The 20,723-nt window shown below is 41.3% G+C and overlaps 1 protein-coding gene across 16 annotated transcripts in view; it reads left to right on the top strand.

Moving 5' to 3' along the window:
• Positions 1 to 20,423, top strand: part of LOC126400323 (ankyrin-3-like) — a 236,498-nt gene extending 216,075 nt beyond the window's left edge. For 15 of the 16 annotated variants that reach the window (XM_050060947.1, XM_050060950.1, XM_050060941.1 and 12 more), the window contains 8 exons: positions 1,813 to 1,944; positions 2,201 to 2,344; positions 12,020 to 12,719; positions 12,812 to 13,004; positions 16,301 to 16,384; positions 16,665 to 16,919; positions 17,558 to 17,629; positions 18,927 to 20,423. In XM_050060947.1, the coding sequence (XP_049916904.1) occupies positions 1,813 to 1,944; positions 2,201 to 2,344; positions 12,020 to 12,719; positions 12,812 to 13,004; positions 16,301 to 16,384; positions 16,665 to 16,919; positions 17,558 to 17,605 (1,556 nt within the window). In that variant the 3' untranslated portion in view covers positions 17,606 to 17,629; positions 18,927 to 20,423. Of the gene's footprint in view, positions 1 to 1,812; positions 1,945 to 2,200; positions 2,356 to 12,019; positions 12,720 to 12,811; positions 13,005 to 16,300; positions 16,385 to 16,664; positions 16,920 to 17,557; positions 17,630 to 18,926 lie in introns of those variants that run through there. The other variant, XM_050060957.1, reaches the window with a different exon arrangement.
• Positions 20,424 to 20,723: the final 300 nt, after the last annotated feature.

Raw genomic sequence — 20,723 nt, 5'->3', positions numbered from 1 at the left:
GATCAGATAACATGTCCTCACCCTCGTGTTTCATAAGCAGTCACGTTAAGCTTATAGCACAAGACCGATCAGTTGGAAGGTGAATTATCACTGCTGCAAACCTGAAATCTAATTTACGATGTCTTTTCCGGCAAATTATTGTTGCTGTTTTTCTGCATTTCTACCCATGAATCTGTCCCCTGTGGCAGCAACTTGTTTACACCACATCTGATGTGTCGGTCTGCAGCTTGTCATCAGATAACTGATTGTTTTCTAAAGTTTCTGCATTCGTGGAGGCATCTATGTGCTGTCACTCCCTTTTGTAGTGTTTGATTTTGGTTCTATCCGCAGAACCTGTCACTGATTGATAAATCACACTGCCTCATTGTCAGTGCAGACAGTTTTAAGAGAGGCTACTTCAATAGGAATGAGACTTTTACGCCCTGTGATGTGTAGCCTGGTTCAGACCAAAGATTTGCAACAAAACAAAATAATCTTAGAACATTGTGAGATAAAGCTGCAGCCATTGCTCCGTCCCAACTTGACTCGGGCCAGCTGATGTTGTCACCTGCAGCTTGGCTTGATTAGTAAGGCACATCACCTGTTTCAACAGCCAATCAGCTTGTAGCGAAATCTGCTGGTTAAGTTGGCTTAAATGCTGTCAGCATTATCTGAAAACAGCCCTTCATCCCCACAGAGCCTGACTTTTGCCGTTGGTCTCTGTCCTCACATTGTCTGTCAGTGTCGGACACACACTCAAAAAATACAAAGTACTTTGTTGTTTCTTGTACCTGGAAATCCAGACTTAGAAGTTCAGAGTCGTTTCGCCATTAAGATCATACACAGTCTTGTCTAGTTGCACTTGTATAAACTGGCAGGTTTTCAGAACACTGCAGACCAGTGCATTGCAAGCACTTGCATGGTTTTTGAGAAATTAGATATTGATATTGTGGCGGCAAAGTGATTCAGTGGTTAGCATTGTTGCCTCATAGCAAAAGGGTCCCTGGTTAGAACAAAGGGTGGGGGAGCCCTTCTATGTGGAGTTTGCATGTTCTCCCCGTGTCAGCGTGGGTTTCCTCCAGGTGCTCCAGCTTCCCCCCACAGTCCAAAGACATGCAGGTTAATTGGTGACTCTAAATTGTCCGTAGGTGTGAATGTGAGTGTGAATGGTTGTCTGTCTCTATGTGTCAGCCCTGTGATAGTCTGGTGACCTGTCCAGGGCGTTACCCCACCCCTCGCCCAATGGGATAGGGATAGGCTCCAGCCTCCCCACAACCCCCAACAAGATAAGCGGTTACCGAGCATGAATGAATATTGTTATGTAAATAATACAGCACATCTGAAATCAATTGTTTCTTTCCTTTTTTGCTTTGTCCCACTCTCCACCTCTCTACACATTTTGAGTGTCATTCATTTACCAAAAAAAGAGACAACATAAACAAAACACAAAGTTTAAGATGAATTTTAGTGAAAGCATTATTATTTTCAAAATTTCTATTGAGATTGCATTAAACTCGTTATAGTGATTCTTCATGCCACGATAATCGTGTAGTGAAAATCTCATGCCGTGCCCTAGTTTCAACATGTCTCGTTACATCTTTAGTCTTAACTAGGCTTTGGTGTCAAGGCCTGACCTGTTAAGCAACAAATGACTGCATCTTTTTACTGTTACTATGTTACTGTGTCTGACCTGTTTGTCTGTTTTGTGTGGATGAAGCCAAATCATCACTTAAACTGTGAACCAAATCTACCTTCGGGTACAAATAAAGTTACCTTACCTTACCTTTTTTCTTTCTCATGAAACGTGTTTCGTGGTGTGTGTTGCCGTTGCAGAGCTGGCCAGGGAGCTGGATTTCTCTGTGGAAGAGATCAACTTCATCAGAGTGGAGAACCCCAATTCCCTGACAGCACAGAGCTTCATGCTCCTAAAGAAATGGGTGCACAGGGACGGTAAAAATGCCACAAGTAAGCTGTGTTTGTCTTTGTGTGTGTGTGTGTGTGTGTGTGTGCGCATATACTGTCATGTATATGTGAGGGAGATAAATGAATACGGCTGCTGTAGGTCATACTCAGGTCTTATTCTCCCTGCTGACACACTCGTATATGAGAATACATATTTCAGTTGCTACTTTATGAAAACAGTAAATAAGCGTGACTGACAGAAGCTTTGTGGTGTTACAACATGACTGCAAATTAATTTCTCTGTGTCTCTCCTCTCCAGCGGATGCTTTAACTGCGGTGCTGACTAAGATCAATCGGTTGGATATTGTGACTTTGCTGGAAGGGCCCATATTTGACTACGGTAACATTTCAGGCACACGCTGCTTTGCCGATGATAACGCAGTATTCCCGGATCAGTCCGATGGTAAAGTGTAGCCCACCCTAGCTGAACTCTCAGTCTATCTCTCAGTCTGTCCCTTCACCCTTCTTCACCTCCTCTCTCAGCCAGATAGTCAGACTTACTGTGTAAACAAAGAACCAATCAGGCTTGACCAAACAATGGAAGTTAATTAGAATTGAACCAAAATGACTTGACGCTCCAGCAGGTTCATTGAGCTCATATCAGTTAATGAACCATCAGGTAGTGAGACCATTAGAGTCGTCCTTATTGAGCAGTCACCCCAGTCAGCTTGTTAGTTTTCCAGCACTGGGCAGTGCAATTAATTTGTAGCACTCAGTCATTGGAACGTTAATGGCAAGTGATAGATTTATGGGTGACGATTAATTATATATCTATAACAAATCTGTACCACTTTGGGTGCATGAGACTTTTTAGTATGTGTGACTGTTTTTGTAAACTGTTGAGAAGCATGATCCTGAAGCTGCTAGTGAACTGGTGTCTCCGTCCCATCTGATAAATGTATTCATATAATCCTGTTGATAGTGAATGAAGCACATTTGTCAGATGGGTCAGGGCACCGCTTCATGTTTTGGTTCAACAATAGTTATGTTTATGTGTATGTTACTATCTAAGTATGGTTACAACACATCTCCCTTTGTCTATTTTTGCCGTATGCTGTTAGAAAATACATGAAAACATAATTATAACAACCAGTTTATAATGATGGCATGCTGGCTTTAAGCAGCATGGCGAACCTTTCTCTCTCTCTAACTTTCTCTCTCTCCTCTGAAATGAAATTTAAATGTGGCAGCTCACAGTATTCTTTGATCATGACGGACACAATGAGGGACATTTCAGAACTATGATTGATAGGTGATTAGAAAACAACAACAGTGTCACATGATCCTTCATATGTATAAACACCTTTGTTATACCAGAAGTGAAATCTTTAATGAGAGGGGCGAAGATGACAAGAAGGGCTGGACCAGGGGTTGGCAACCTGTGGCTCTGGAGTCATATGTGGCTTTTTGGCCCCTCTCCACTGGCTTTGACCAGAAAGAAAATATGGAAATGACTAATGCTTATTTTTTTTTAACATTTTAATTTTCATTTATCAATGTTGTAAGCCTAAAGACACTCTCGCAGTCTCCAATTTTAAAATGTGATGCCTTTATACACGTTTCGTTTTCACACAACTAAAATGTGCGTAATAAATCTACTGCCTGGCACCTTTTCCTCCAAATTTGCCAAAACTAAATAGCAGTGGGTAGTCTTGAGTCTCCCTAGCTGGTTAGCTATTGAAGCCAAATCCAGAAAAGTTAATGTCTTCGAAATAATATAGAGAATTGAGCAGTGCATGGACAGATTTGTTTGCTTTTCATTGCCAGCTCTGCAAAGTTAAAGTACCAAATAATAGAGGGAATCGCCTTGTTGTTTACAAATACTTTCGGGTAGAAAACCAGCAGAGTTTAGCTATACATACACATATATATATATCACATTTTTCACGTCACTGTATCACCGTTTAGACTAATCTGATGTTTGTAAAGTCTATAAACACAATGATTGAACAAACGTTACTATTTCTGTGTGCACGTTTTGTAATTAATAACATGGTTCTCGTAGATTAGCTGGGCTAACCGTTAGCTNCCAAAACTGAATAAATACCACACACAGCAACACAAAACTGCTTTGCTAGCTCAATCATGTTGTAACTAAGATATCCGCTGGAAAAAAAAAAAAATTCACAGACCTTTTATTGAGTTACTGAGTTATTACAGACACCGCTAATGGCTAACAGCTAACGGTTAGCCCAGCTAATCTACGATAACCATGTTATTAATTACAAAACAAGCACACAGAAATAGTAATGTTTGTTCAGTCATTATGTTTATAGACTTTACAAACATCTGATAAGTCGAAACGTTGATATAGTGACGTGAAAAATGTGAGATCTACATATATATAGCTAAGCTCTGCTGGTTTTCTACCTGGAAGTATTTGTAAACAACAAGGCGATTCCCTCTATTATAAATAGTGCCCTGCACAGGAGCTGCCTTGTGGTAAAACGTAATAATAATTAATAATTAATATAGGCTAATTTAGACTTAATAGGCTGTTTTACCTTCATTATAAGACTAAAATGTGTTTTACGGCTCCACACAGATTTTTTAAAATTATTTTTAGTTTAAAAATGGCTCTTTTGATAGTAAAGGTTGCCGACGTCTGGGCTAGACTGTAGTTGCCTAACATAGGAAGTGATGTTTTGTTGAGCATATGCAGCAGGTGTGGTCATTGTCATTGGTTAAAAGTGCTCCACCAATTTAGCGTTGCGTTCTTGCAGCAGAACCAAGGATATCTTTCTTATTCCCTGCATTTTTCTTCATTGTTTAAACCCGGAGCCTACATTACCCACAATGCAACCTGATCACCCACAGTTTGTTCAAAGATTCTGACACATTTACATTTCTTCAGCTTTAATGAGGACCTACGTACACCCCTTGAAAATGACATCTACTCAGTGGTGGAAGGTTGAAGTGGTGGAGGACATTTACTCAAGTACAGCACATAAAGATACAGTATGCAACTTTTCCACATTACAGTATCATGTGTAGTTAGGTTGTGTTCTTACATTGTCCTGTCAAGCCAAGAGAAATATGTAATTTTATTCTAGGAAACTGTCCGTGTCATTTGGTCACCGTCCCCTGTCAGTGGTGTCATATCCTCAGACATGTTTCAGGGTTGTGGTTGTCTGCAGGAAGCTGTTATAAATTGACTTTTTATCTAGTTTTTAGCCACATTTTTACAATACACATTTTAGATCTTGGTCTTTTTAACTATATGCTTAACTGGATGAAGGATTTTAATCATTGGACGTCTGGATCTGAAGTTATCGGAAAAACATACTGACCAAACGTTAGCGGCAGCTCGGCTCTAGCTCCTGACAAGCCAAACAGCATCTAAGAAATACTGTTTTTTAAAGTGAAACTGCTTTATTTAGTGTTTTCACTGGTTTAAATCACCAGGGCTGTTTGTTTTGGAGAGGAGGAGTCCTATGTGGATAATTTGGCTCCCAGTAAAAACCTCTAGAACACACTTCTACTTCACTACATCTCACAGGTAAATATTGTACTTAGTCCAGTACATTTATCTGACAGCTATAGTTACCACTTTACACATTAATATTTGATTTATAAATACAGTGTATAAAGTATTTAAAATTAGCTCAACCTCGACCAACTACAACACTAAAATGCTTCTTACAATGCATTTGTAGAAACAGTTATGTAATATATAACAATAAAATAATGGCAATAATGACCAACCTGCTGCATAATGAGCACTTTAATTTTGTACACTGCCACTGGGTCTGTAACCAGCATTTGATTATTGTTCCTTTATTCATCAAGGAAACAAGGAAGTTAAGAGCCCCTGAAAAATCTAATTATTTTCCTCAATCAGGGGATGAACCCGGTAGCCAGTGTAAGTCAGGAATTTTTGAGACGGACTTCTGAAATGGACCTCATTGCCAATCTGTCTAATTAGGTTTCTGAAAGTCATCTTAACACAGAGATCAGTGTCACGATTGTTTCAATAACTGGATCTTTTTGTAAAGATGATTTAAAATGAAACCGACATGTAACTGATGAAAAACAAAATGCATGGCTATGGCTTTGTGTGACGGGCTGCTGCTCTGATGTTGTTGGCTCACAGCAATAATACACTTCTAACACTCTTCAAACGGGTGGAGCCTTTTCAACACATGATGCACGAGTGTTTTTTGGCAGAGCACAGTTTGATGGATGGATGTGCTCTGTCTCAGATGACGCTCACAGATGGGTTGAAAATGAAACACCTTTTTCCAAAGTGTCCAGTGTATAATAATGCTTCTGTGTCACTGCTGTTAGCTGTACTGTACCTGTCATCTCCTGGTTCCTCCGAGCCTCCCAGCCTCTACGCTCCACTGTAGCTTCTCCTGCTTTGAGACCAGCAGACTGCCCGCCTCCTCCTACTCCTCTCTCCTCTCCTCCTGCTTCTGAGCGACTAACTCCTTCAGCAAATTCCTTTGTCAGCGCTAAGCACCACTAACCAGCTTATTTCCACCAGTGGCTACCTTTTGCTAACTTCACTGAGCTCAGGCTGACTAGAGTAAGACTGGAAGTACAACAGCGCCCCCTGTCAGCACCGACAACTGTCCACAAGTTGTGTAGGGTGGTAGGAACCTTTAGCCTCTCCTGCCTTCCTCTGCACTAACTGGATGACATCTGCAGCTAACTAGCAGCACTAACTGTAACTTTGATGAGGACATCAGGGTCATGTCAGTATTATTTCTGGGAATGTGGGGTTTTCTATTCTTAGATTATACAAGTTATACATGTGTTTAAGGGCTGAATCAGGTTTAATTTGACACAGCTTAAAATAATCCTATAAAATAAATCAAAGAGATTTAGTTTTTCTCCAAAAGAATTATACTCATGGTAGAGTGGAGAAGTCTCAGTCTTAAGTTGTGTCCGAATTCCATACAAATTTTTGAGTTTGTAGGTTGTTAGGAGTACTCCAGTTGCACTGCTTTGACATTGAGGCAATTAATAATAATAATAATAATAATAATAATAACGATAATTGTGCATTTTATTTACACCTTACAAGACACAGTTTAAAATAAACAAAAAAAAACAACAAGCAGCAGGGTATCCATAGATCATAAATTCAAACAATTCTGTAATATACAATTCAAGTTAATAAAATGACTAGATAAAAAAAATCGTAGTTATAAATAACAGGTATAAAATCATTATAAAACCATTATCAGTGCAAGTCTCAATATGTGTGTCACCATTAAATCAGACCAAATATGGCAGCTTGAAAAGGTGTGTTTTCAGACGGGATTTGAAAGTGGAAATTCAGTTCATGACACTAATCGATCGGTGTACTGACTGATCGGTGACTGTACCTTTTTACACAGAGATGCCACAATACCAACCCAATGCAGACCCTTCATTACGCTGGCTTTGCTTCTTTACACAAAATCAGCAGCACTGACATCATGCTGTCCCACTGTGTAATTTTGGATATCATGCCAACGTTGCTGCAGCAAAAGGCATGGCGGTTGTTATGTGTAACACAGCAGAATCGGCCTCGAGTGTGACATTTAACATACGTGTCGGATAGCGCTTTGTAAACAATAGAATTAGCGTAACATGACGATAACAATCATTTCTCATCCCTGTGATACAGTGGCTGATCTCCTCGGCTTTGAGGGTAAGGAGCTCCCAGACCTCACTGTCTTTCCAATTTGCGGACATTTTTGCTTGCTCTTGTTTTTTGTCGAGTTAGCTGCTAACTGCTATTAACTCCTCTATACATATATATAACACATATAACTCCTCATCAAAACGTCACCCCCGTCCCATCCTGCCGGCTCACACTGTTTACTCGGACGTTGAATAACAGCACAACATTCCTGCCCTGGACCTCACTGTCTCCCCAGTATGCTGACATTTCTGGTTGCTGTTTTTCTTTGTTGAGTTAGCTGCTAACTGGCACCACCTGCTTTTAAATCTCCTGGCAGTGTGTCGCACATATAACTCCACATCAAAACGTCACCCATGCCCCATTCTGCTGGCTCGCACTGTTTACACGGACGTCAGTTTGGCTCTGCCACTACCTCCAGCCAACAGCTTTGTCCCCCCTAATCCATGATTGTTCCTTTTATAAAGAACACCAGGGCGGAATAACAGCACAACATTCCTGCCCTGGACCTCACTGTCTCCCCAGTATGCGGACATTTCTGGTTGCTGTTTTTCTTTGTTGAGTTAGCTGCTAACTGCCACCACCTGCTTTTAAATCAGCTGGCAGTGTGTAACACATATAACTCCACATCAAAACGTCACCCCCGTCCCATCCTGCTGGCTCACACTGTTTACATAGATGTCAATTCAGCTCTGCTACTACTTCCGCTGTCGGCTTAAAGGCAGAACAGCTTTGTCCCCCATTCAGTGAAAAGCGAGGTGGAATAACGGCACAACATTCTTGGCTTGATAAGGCTGTGTAAAAGTGGATATAGGAGCTCTGTAAAGCTGCAAAAAAGTGAATAAATTAAGGTGACACAGTAAAAAAAAAAATCTTGGAAGACAAAAAATATTCGGTGTCTAGGAAGACATATTACTTTCAGTAAGCAGTGACGTTCCAAAAATGCAGTTTGACGGCTGAATCAAATGTTCTCATAATATATAGTATGTACTGTAAATAATTAGTATGTTGTATGGAATTGGGACACAGCGGCTTTTTTAGGCTTGCCAAAAATGTCTTGAGAGAGTGTGGGGTTGTTTTGGGGAAGTTTGTTCCTAAGACCTCAGTATTTATAAAATCCTGGCTATGACCCGGCCTTTTAGCGTTCCCACTTCCCATCCTGCTTCTTCTTAGTTCTTCGCTCAAGAAACTCCAGACTTCTGAGATCCAAAATCCCGTCCTCATGAAGGACAAAGCCAGAATGTGAATTTTGCCTCCTTGTTTTCGCTCTACTGTTTAAAAACACGCTGCTGCTAATCACTAAGAAGCTTATTCTTGCTTATCAGCTGTGAGATAAGCAATCCCATCATTCTGGTGTGCGAGATCTTTGCTTCTGCAGCTTCTAAAACGTTGAGTCTTCATCAATCACACATTCACTTCACTGTCTGTGCATTAATCTGTTTTCTATGCTGTGTCTTTTCATCCACGTCTGTGTCTAACTGTTGTCTTTGTTTTGTCTCTTCTGTGATGTGTGATAATTCTAATAGCTCCCAAACTTCTTAGGTCTCCTACGCTCCCCCCGTGTCCTCAAACGCCTCCGCTTGTCACTCCTCTCCCTACTCCTCCTGCCTCATCTACCTCTTCCTCTCCTTCCTTTCATCCCAGTCAAATCACCTCTTTCTCTTTCCCGTCCCCTCCTGCCATCCCGACTCCCTCCTCTGTCTTTTACTTCCCGTCTCCTCCGTCCACACCTCCTGTTTACGTCCTGCCTGTCGCTCCTGTTCTCCCTCACTTCTTCGCTCTGTCTTACTCCCCACCTCTCCCCTCCTCCCCCCGGAGCCCTTTCAGCTGCTCCTTCTTCTCTCCTCCTCCGTGTATTCCTCGTCACCTTCCTCCCTCTCCTCTCTGTCTCCCCTCATCTCCTCTTGCTTCATCCATTTCTCCTCTTGCTCTTCACCCTCCTCTGACTGTTAAATCCTCTCCCCCTCTTCCCACTCCTCCTCCTGCTTGCACCTCCCTCCCCACCTCTGCTACTTCCTCTCCATCCTTTCCATCTCCTCCTTCCCTTCCACCTACTCCTGTTTATATCCCCCTTTCTCCTCCTTTCCCCTCTCCTCCCCCTTCTCCCTCTTTAAAATGTGCCTCGTCTCCTCCTCCACTTCTTCCCACTCTTCCCTTTTCGTCCCCTTCATCCTCTCCACTTCCTTTTCCTCCACCTTATTGTTCCCCTTCTCCTCCCCTGAATCATCACTCTCCTTCCCCCCCTCCGCGTCCCACCTCCCCTCCACCCTCTCCCCTCCCTCCTGGCGTCCCCTCTTACTTCAGGCGGGATCGTTCTGTTCCTGAAGTTTACATTTAGATGCCTGTTTGTTCTGCTCCTCTCTGCCTTCTGAAATCAACACAACTAACCTACCTGAATTCTACTAAGGCTTTTGCTTACACTCAAACATAAACATTAACGTAATTATCGAGACAATGAGCTGAAGTCAGAGTATGTTTGAAGTGCTTTTTTAAAAAAAAGGGCTTGACTGACTTAAGTGCCAGTTTGAATATACAACAGTTCCTGCCGAACTTGGTGACATTAGTGTGACTAAAAGTTCATTTAAATTCATACAAATACAGGATATGTTGAGTATCTTTATCTTTTATATTCTGTCTTTGGTACTTTGGTTTCTCTGTTTCCATCCTGTGATCTGATCATGTGTTTGCTCTGTAGTGCTGGTCCAGAAGTCACACAGGAGTTCCCACATGTTCACTGAAGAAGGGAAATCCTTAAAGGAATACCTCACCCCCCAAACAATCATTTGTATGTCCTTACTCACCCTGTGTTACGATGAATCTGTAAGGAAAACTTTGCTTCTCTCGCTTGCTTCCACACTAAACGAAGAATTTAAAAAAAAACAGAAACTTATTGATGAATTGAACAACAGCAAGACTATATCAAAACATCCATTTACAAACTCTCTCAGAATTCGTGCAATATAATCCAAGTCCCAATTTATCCACATACGTCCCAAACACACAGCCCTGTCTGACAGGGAACTGAACAGAAAGTGAAATCTATCTGTGCTCTCTTCAAAGCCAGATTCCATTGACAAAAAGAGTAATTTTACTACGCTGAACACAGGAGCTGCTGGTCTACCACTGCCTCGATTATTTAGTTTGCTTGTGTTTCTGTGTGACTTTGGTGTTTTAAGGTAATTTGGATTCACAAAGTCACACAATAACAAACTGATCGAGGCAGCGGTAGACCAACAGCTCCCATGTTCAGCGAGGTAAAATTACTGTTTTCGTCAGTGGAATCTGGCTTTGAGGAGAGCAAAGGTAAGTTTCATTTTTAGTACTGGAAACATAAATGGTCATTTGCGGGGTGAAGTATTCCCTCAAAGCAGCATTAATTCTTTTTTTGGCCACTTGGGCAGTAGAACAAGCTGTAAACACAACAAATCTGATGACATGGCAAATACATTACCAAAGAGCAGCATATTTTTACACATATAGCAAATATGAGGCAACATAGTGTTCATTTGGAGTGGTGTTTCTGAACACATGGCTCATGTATGTCCAATGTTCACTCTTCTTTTAGCTCTGTTTTTGGTCTCCACCCACTCTGAGGGAAATATCTCTATTTAGCTTCTAAATGCGTCACTATGTTCACCGGGTGTTTTCTGGCTGTCCACAGAGTGATCACCCCACACTTCAGTAAACGCCAGATCGACAGAGCTTCACAAGACACTTAAAGCTCTTGGTTTTTGGGGGGGCAGCTTAGTTTCCAGTCAACACAAGGGAGCTATTCTCATTGAAAAAGCACTGACAGACCTGCTGTATGCTCCTACCCAGCACCAAACAGAGGGCAAATAAAGTTAGCTAGTAGTAGGTAAAGAATCAAATATCTAGTTGCTTCTAGGAGTTGGTGGAGACCAAAACAGAGCTATAAAAAAAGAACTGCCCAGCACCAAATGACAAGCAGACAAAGCTAGCAACCAGCTGGTGAACATAGTGGAGCATTTAGCAGCTAAAGAGGCTGATATCTCTAGCTGGTAGAGACCAACGACAGAGCTACAAGATGAGTGAATATCGGACTTGGATTAATGGGTTTGACACAAATACAACTCCAAATAAATGCTGAAGTTACTCTGTATTTGCTTGATGTGTAAATAGGCAACTGTTTGCTAGCAAGTTCACCATACCAGCTTTATAAGTGATAATGTGTCAGAGTTGTATTTACAGCTTGCTCTGCTGCCCCCAAGTGGCCAAAAAAGTTAATGCAGCTTTAAACTGTATCTGGGTTACACTTGTGTGACTTTTGAACAAATACTACCCTTAGATGTTACAAGTGTTTCTCATTTCATCACCTCCATCACTCTACCCCCTCTGTCCCTCCCTCCTTTCCTCCCTTGTTTTTTGTCTCCCCTTCCCTCGTCGATCCCCTCACCCTCTAATCCTTTACTCCTGCCATCCACCCAGGATACCACAATATAGATCTGGAGCTGCAAACCCCCTCAGACCTGAACTACGAGCCCCCCACCCCGCTGCGCTCAGACGACTTCTTTAGCGAGGGCGATGCTAGCGCAGAATCCCCTAGCAAGACCACGCTTACTAGACCTAGCGACCTCTCTCTCACTCAGACCACCAGTACCTCCAGCAGCGAGCCCATCACTGTCGCCCCAGGCCCCACATCCAATGCCATGCAGCCCCCCATCGTCGGGGCCGAAGACACAGCTTTGACTGCCGGAGAAAGAGCAAAGGAAGAAAAGACAGGGCTGGTTTATTATGAGAGGCCGGATAATGACAGAAGGGCAGTATCAGGAAAGGGAACAGACGGGCATGCTGAGGCTGTAGAGAAGGAACTGAAGGCAGGGCAAGGCGTTGTTTTGGAGCGTCAGGGAGAGACAGCTGCCTCAGATGCTGGTCATGGAAATGGAAAGCAGGAAGAAGAAGAGGAGGAGATGACCCCGGAGAGGCTGCAGAGTCTGCTGGAGGATATAAAGCAGGAGGGAGGCTTGGAGGATGAGGAGATGACAGAGGAGCGGATGAACGCTATCCTCGAACAACTGCAGCAAGCAGAAAAAGACGTGTGTTCAGTTCCAGGCTGGAGAAGTGAGACGTCTGGCGCAAGCGTAGACTCGGCAGCCCCTGGCCAAAGCTCCGGCATCAAGGAGGGCAGGTAGGAACTGTTTTTATTCTGCTTACATATTCACACACAGGGGTTTTCTGTCGGTCTAGTGGTTTTGTGATCACCATATTTAACTCCCACAGCCCCGACAGTCTGGTTGATTCATTGGAGCAGCCCCCGCCTCAGAGTGACAAACAGAACGGAGCTCACATCGACACAGCCAGGGAAGAAAGGGAAAGTGAGGCCAAGAGGAAGGGATCTCAGGAGGACAGCAGCACAGCAGGACCAAGCAGAGGTCAGGAGGAGGGAGGTGACAGGTCCCAGCACAAAGTCCAGGTGAGAGTCGCTCCTCCACACAGGGTGTCAACTGACAACTTTATATTCATTTAGTTGTTTATGTTTTCTTGAATTTATGCACACACACACATACACTGTGGTGTCTGTGGGCCGTTGAGAAGTTGTCAAATGTGTTTTATTGGGTTTAAAATGTTTACAGTTGGTCCAATATTTCATTTTAACCTCATGCTGACCATTTAAATGATCCCACAAAGTCATAAATTCAAAACACATGCACACACTGGGGTGATTAATGTTACACTGCTGCTGGGCTGCCTTCGTCAGGGGAGTGTTAGAGCTGACGAGTCCGGCTCCGATGGGGAGACCACTGTTACCACCAGGGTGTACCGCAGACGAGTCATACTCAAGGTTTGTAAGGCCTGGTGTGTGGACAGCTCGAGGCCGAGTGAACTTGCATAAAGCTTTGAGACAGAGCTAAAGTGTGTGAAGAAGAGCCCGTCATGGAGATAGAAAGATTGTGAACAGAAGTTATTTGCTGTGCTGGTGTGCATTTGACAGCCTGTGTGTGTTTTGTAGAGTGAAAGTAGGAGAGTGACGGTTTGTGTGCTGCTTTAGTGTTTGTAAGTAAGACAAAGTGATAGAGTGTATCTTGAAGTTGACTTCCATCCAACAGCTTTTTCTTTTGTATCAAGAACCCCAAATAACAGCCAGTATATTGTCAAAGGGACATGACAAAGGACAAGGACAAAAAAGGGACAAAAGTACAGATGAGCCGAAAGTCAGGCCCAATATTAACAAAGAGGGGGAAGGATGTCTATGTAAAAGGCAGGTTCAGAATAATGGGGTATTTTATCAGAGTACACACTGACAGAAAGCAGCAAGAACAAGAAACAAACAGAAGGGCGGCGGCGGACTCCGGGGTTTTTTCGGACCTAATTGTATTGCGGAGTTTTGCATGGCGGTGACCGGATCTTTGCTCTCAAACCACAAAAAAATGTGATGGCACAACAGTCTCCTTCAGTACATTATTCTATGATTTCTTTTGATTTTCACATTGGATAGTCATCCTGTTTAATTTGTCTTCTGATTAAATCGGAACCGTTGAAACAAGTTGTAGGAAGCCTCTGCAAGTAATTGGTTGCTGGCAGACACTCTGTGCTGCAATAAAATGGTTAATCAGCAGTGCCGTGCACTGTAGAGCCGATGCGCTGCTGGTTCTGCCGGCCTGAATAGAATATAATGTCTATAGCCTTACTGTTGTGTACAGCCTTTATAGACTGAGCTGAGTAGTGATGCACGGGTCAACCTGTAACCCGCGGGACCCGCAAATGGACCTGCGGGATGATATTCAGTGATCATCTGTTAAATCGGTCTGTAAATGATATTTTGACATTATTGGCTATTACTGTCATGGCGTCGGACGGTACTGATGCGTTGAGCAGGTGACAGTCCGCGGCCGTTTTGAAAACACACACACTAGTGATAAAGTGGTAAAACTTGGTATTGATCCACAGCCTCAGACGGATGCGCTCAAGCGTGCCGTGCGCACAAGCTCCGTTGGTAGGATATACTATATTTTCACATTTTAACAATGCAATTTAAAAGTTTTGATTTTTATTGATAACCTACATTTACCAACAACAAAAAGACTACATTTAGCACCAAAAAAAAAAAAAAACGAATATCGAATACAGCCCTAGAAAATATTGGTGAAATGTCCAAAACATTTTTCCAAAAATACTAGTAAAATATCTGAAGTTTATCAGTAACATTTCTAAAAAAAACTGCAGGAAAAAATGTAAAATATCAGAATTTTTTCAGCAAAACAATGTAGTAATAATTAGAGGTATTTTAATTATATTATATTGTGCTTTCTTCTTTTGCATTTTTTTAATGGCACCTAAAGGAGAATTAGAGCCACTGACTGTTTTCCTGATTTAACCGACTTATTCTTCTGAAAATGTTCTACAGATTTGGTCAGAAATCGTGCTGCATTTGGATTGACTGTAGTTGGATAGACAGTGTGTGTGACAGACAGTAATTGTGTGTGTGTGAGGGACAGCGTGTTTGGATTTGTAGCCCTGCTACAGCATGAAGTGCTACTCACTGCTCGTTGGTGTGAGCCAATGCACCACAGCCGTGCTGTTTGGTGTTTGCCGTTGCTTCCTGGTTGGTTGGCTGACTGTTGGTTGTGCTGTGTGTTTGGCTCATATACAGAGTGTCATACTATTTATAATTCTGAGGCTGGATTTCCACAGGAGCAGAAATCTGTAAAAGTATTTTAAACCCTCCTCTGATACTTGACAGTGTGTCTGATCAAATGTCCTCCAGTGAGACACTGAAGCTTGTAACAGTTATTTTAATTTCGTCAGTTAATCTGATGATTATTGTCTTCAATAATTTGGTCTATAAAATGTCAGGAAACAGATTTTATGTCTCATTTTGTCTGACGAACAGTCCAAAGATTTTCAGTTTACAATTAAGATGACTAATGAAACCAGGTAATATCCACAGTTAAGAAGCTGGAAACAGATTTTTTTTGTAGAGAATGACTAACCAATTATCAACTGTTGCTGAATAATTTTATGCCGATTAACTAATCATTCCAGCTCTTAAAAAAACAGATGATCTGTCTCTGTGTAAATGGAGCCTCAGTTAGGCTGACAGTGTGATACATGTGTGCGGATTTTATTGTTGAATGAGGAAATTCTTCCTGAGCATGACATACTGTGGGTTTAGAAAACATCTTTTTTGAGTATGTAACCAAAAGTTTGGAGCTTCCTTTGCGTTTTGTTATTTTAGTTCTGCAGTGATTGACATGCTTTTACAGTATAATAACATACATGCAAACATGTAAAACAATGAATTATAGCTTTGGCATCATCGTGCGTCTGCTACTGCAGGCGTGTGTTTTGAAGTGTGTGATAGAGACATGTTAACATGTGGAGACAGCCTGTGTAATGCACCAGCATCACTTGGGTTTCCAGTCTTACCCTGCTGAAGAGCAAAGTTTTCTTCCATCAAAGAATAACACTGTTAAGGACTTCAGTTTTAGGATGTTTTTTCATCTATCTGAGAATTTGTAGTAATGAAACTGCACTTTAAAAACCTTGACGAATTTGAATCATGAGGAATTCTGCAGTTTTCACATCTTTATTCTTGATTTTAACAGTAGGAAACCCATCAGCTGTTGCAGGCAGTCTGTCGATATTATCCATACTCTAAATAACCAGATGAATAACACTTTAATTGATAACCTCTCAAATCTCCTCCCAACCTGTATCTCTATCCCTCCATCCTTCCCATCTCACTCCTTCATCCACCCTTCACCTCAGGGAGAGGAGGCCAAAAACATTCCTGGAGAGTCTGTGACGGAGGAGCAGTTCACAGATGAAGACGGGAATCTGGTCACCAGAAAAGTAACCATCCTCACCCGCCTCCATCACCTGGCACCTCTTTACCCTCAGCTCACACACAAATATACACACCAGTAACCCAGTCACACATCACATGGAGAGAGGAGAGCGTATTGAAATAAACCAGTGTCACTATGACACAGAAACAAAGGCTGTATCGCACGGCATTATATACACAGATACACATACCTCCTCATCTTCCTTTCCATTATTTCTCCTCACAAAATCCTCTCCTGCCTCCCTCCTCCACCTCCTCCCGCTGACATGCTTCTGCCCCCTACAGGTGATCAGAAAAGTGGTGCGCCGTGTGTACAACACGGACGAAAGGAGGGAGAGTGAAGGCGACACTCTAACAGAAGAAGCTGGTGTTGGTGCTGGTGCTGGTGCTGGTGTTGGTGCTGGTGCTGGTGCTGGTGTTGGTGCTGGTGCTGGCGGTAGTGGTGTAGCGACAGCAGGAGCCACAGGGGGGAAGGGCAAGAAGAGGGGGAAGCGCTCCCGACAGGGTCAAAAGGCTGAGAAGTCTGGAGGAAAATCTGAGGTTGGCGTTTAAAACCAGGCACCTGAGCAATTGTGGTTCACTCACACCTGCATGATGCTGTGATTGTTTGCAAACACTAAACAGATCACGCAGAGTGATGTGACAGAATCAGTCTCAATGAAGAGCTTAAGTAGCATAGTGGTGAAGGATGTAGCTGAAACTTTGTGCACCAGCTGATTAATCTAAGCTGTCATGCTACGTGCTGTGTGACAGAGCAGCAGGGTCATTCAGATGGCCTGTTTAAATACAGTTTGCAGTGGTTGTGTTGTGCTGTCTGTTTCCTCTGTACTGCAGTGTATCAGTAGTCCAACAGTCGTACAACAATCCTGGCTCGTTGATTGGCTGTGAGATCTACTAATATAACATGTTTGAACTAACATAGAAAAGTAATTGTTTTTTTCTCTCTTTTAACATGTATTGAGGCATGTGTGTAATTTCAGATTTTAACATCTCTTTTCTCTCCTTGAACTCATCTCTCTTGCAGCACGCTGCCTGCGATCCGCTCGACAGTAGTTGAGCTCATCTGTGCTTCATTAACACACACGGGGCAAATTTAGCCTGAACACAACGCTTACTTTGTTTTCTCTTTGTTTTCCTCTCTTTTGACGAACCTCATTCCTCATTCTTCCCCTGCCAAGCCTGGAGACAGTGCCAACAAGAAACAAGGGAAGAAGAGTCAATCATAACAGTAGAGCTCTCAATTAAACCAGGTAAGAGGCTAACAACTTCAATTTGACAATTATCCATTCATAAAGTTAATGATTATAAATCTGTAAAGCCAAAATTATATAAGCTTGATACCACTTCTAAACTTAATAGATTAAAGGTACTGTATGTAACTTTTTACATGTATTTTATTTATTGCCAGTGGGTGAAAAGATTGTTACGTAACTGTTCACTTTGTTTACTATGACATTTTATAAATGTTTTTCCCATGGCATGCCATACTAGTGACTTTTAATTGCACACAATACAATACATTTGCAAGACTGTTTTTGGTGACATAGTTCAATTTATGTGACATACTATAGTTTAACATTTTGTGATTTTTTTTAATGACATACTATATACTGACAATTTCACAAATTTTATTCTGACATACTATACTACGACATTTTTTCATGCTATACTATGACTTTACATGCTTTACCAAGACTTTTTAAACTACTATACTTTTTCACATACTATACTGTGACTTTTTTTCAACATACTACTGACCTTTTTTCACATACTATACTGTGACCTTTTTTCCACGTTATACTATGACCTTTTTTCCACATGCTATACTGACCTTTTTTTCACATGCTATACTATGACTTTTTTCACATACTATACTATGACTTTTTTCACATGCTATACTATGACCTTTTTCCACATGCTATACTATGACCTTTTTTCCACATGCTATACTATGACCTTTTTTTCCACATGCTATACTGTGACTTTTTTCACATACTATACTATGACCTTTTTTCACATGCTATACTATGACCTTTTTCCCACATGCTATACTATGACCTTTTTTCCACATGCGATACTATGACCTTTTTTTCCACGTTATACTATGACCTTTTTTCACATACTATACTGTGACCTTTTTTTCCACATGCTATACTATGACCTTTTTTCCACATGCTATACTATGACCTTTTTTCACATACTATACTGTGACATTTTCCACATGCTATACTATGACCTTTTTTCCACATGCTATACTATGACCTTTTTTCCACATACTATACTGTGACATTTTCCACATGCTATACTATGACCTTTTTTTCCACATGCTATAATATGACCTTTTTTCACATACTATACTGTGACATTTTCCACATGCTATACTGTGACTTTTTTTCACGTACTATACTGTGACATTTTTCACATGCTATACTGTGACTTTTTTTCACATGCTATACTATGACCTTTTTTCACATGCTATACTATGACCTTTTTATATATTCACACCACCTTTAGATTTTAATATGTTTGTTATCCTTCATCCTCCAGGTCCACTGACGTCCACCTGCGACACCACACACATTCTGGGAGGAAAAACAAGACTGGAAGCCTCGTCAATCGGCCAAAATGTGTCTGAAGCTTTCACTTGCAACGCATGGTTTTTTCAGCAAGACGACGCAAAACAAGTTACTTTTCTTTGATTTCGCATGAGCATGTCACCAAAACTCACTCACTGTCGGAAGTAACACCGAAAGGACACGCATGGACGTGAGCTGGAGCTTTCTCATCTTCGATGAAGGAAAGGCGCCTGTGACCAAAGATGGCACAAACAAGGAAAACTAAACGCTGACAGATGAAGAAGACGTGTGATTCACTCTCTCTCAGACACTCGCCTTATATGGTCTATTTTTTCCTCCTGGACCCACAGTATTGGGGTGTACCATGTGGTTCTTTTTTAAAAAATGAAATATAATAGTAAATGGGTGATTTTTGTTGTATATAAATGACACTGTATAAAATACAAAAAAAAAAAAAAAATCAGTAGCTTCACAGATTGTTTATGCACTGATTTGAGTTGAAGCTTTGCAGAGTCGGTGCATTTGTATTGAGAGGTCGACACTGTTTGAGCAGCCTTGAGTGTGCGACCTGACATGCTCTTCCCAAATGAATATATCAAAAGAAACAAAAAAAGCTGTATGTAAATGAGAAACGAATGGAAGAAAAAAATAACTGCTTGATTTTAAACAAAGGACGTTTCTTTAAAGCCAACAGCTACTTCCGCTCTGTCTGTGGAACATTATTTGTCTTCAGAGAAATAATATTTTGCTGCATGTGACGTCACTTTATTTTTAATGCTTTCCTTTTTATTTTCCTCCTAATTCAAAAGCACTGTAATACAATTAGAGAGATGGTACTTCTGTCTTCGTGAGCACTCATAATAACCCAACCATCTGTCATCTATAACTGTTTTTATTTTATTTTGTACGAACCTGAAAACACACACACACACTCCAGATAGCAAAGCTTCAGGGAGGTACTGACGGTGTCCCCGAATGTAACCCGCAGACCGGCACATTGTGTTTTCTCCTAACTGCTAGCAGCCCCGTGTGTGTGAAACATTAAATACAAATGTCTATCTGTAAGCCCATCATGCATACTAGAAGTGTAAGTTAAAGCTTTCAGGTCTGCTGTGATTTTAAAAAGGGGACTTTTATTTTGACGGTTTGATGACTTTTATTTAACAGGTTGTATTTACATGAGGACAGAGAAGCTCATTTTTAGCCCCATTATCCAAATACAATTCTTTTTATTAACAGCTAAATCACAGTATTGATCACACAAAGTTAAAAATCTGATCTTCTGTTCGTGTGTAATTTTATTTTTTCTGTCTGTCTTTTTTTTTTTTCTTTTTTCGTACAAAACCACCCTGAGCATCCATTGTTGATGATAAATCTGGTACCAACATGTATGACGAACCAACATAGCCTACACTGGATGATCCAAGTAATTATTTAAGCAGAAAAATAAATTGTGTTAAAACTGAAAGTCTCTGAGTTTTTGTCTTTGTAATTCTTTTTTGTACTTGTGATTTGCAGTTTTGTAGTTTGATCAAGATAGATCTCATGTTTTCCAGATCTTGATGAATTGCTATACTGTGACATTTTCTTAAAAACATTTTTTCAATTTCATACTGTATCGTTTTTATGCCATTTTGAGTGCCATACTATGCTATGACGTTTTTATGCCAATTCGAGCGCCATACTATACTATGACGTTTTTAGCACATTTCGAGCACCATACTACACTATAATGTTTTTATGACATTTCGAGCGCCATACTATACTA

This window comes from Epinephelus moara, chromosome 13 (genome assembly GCF_006386435.1).
Source record: "Epinephelus moara isolate mb chromosome 13, YSFRI_EMoa_1.0, whole genome shotgun sequence".
NCBI lineage: Eukaryota > Metazoa > Chordata > Actinopteri > Perciformes > Serranidae > Epinephelus > Epinephelus moara.
This window is presented reverse-complemented; position numbering and strand designations above follow the sequence as displayed.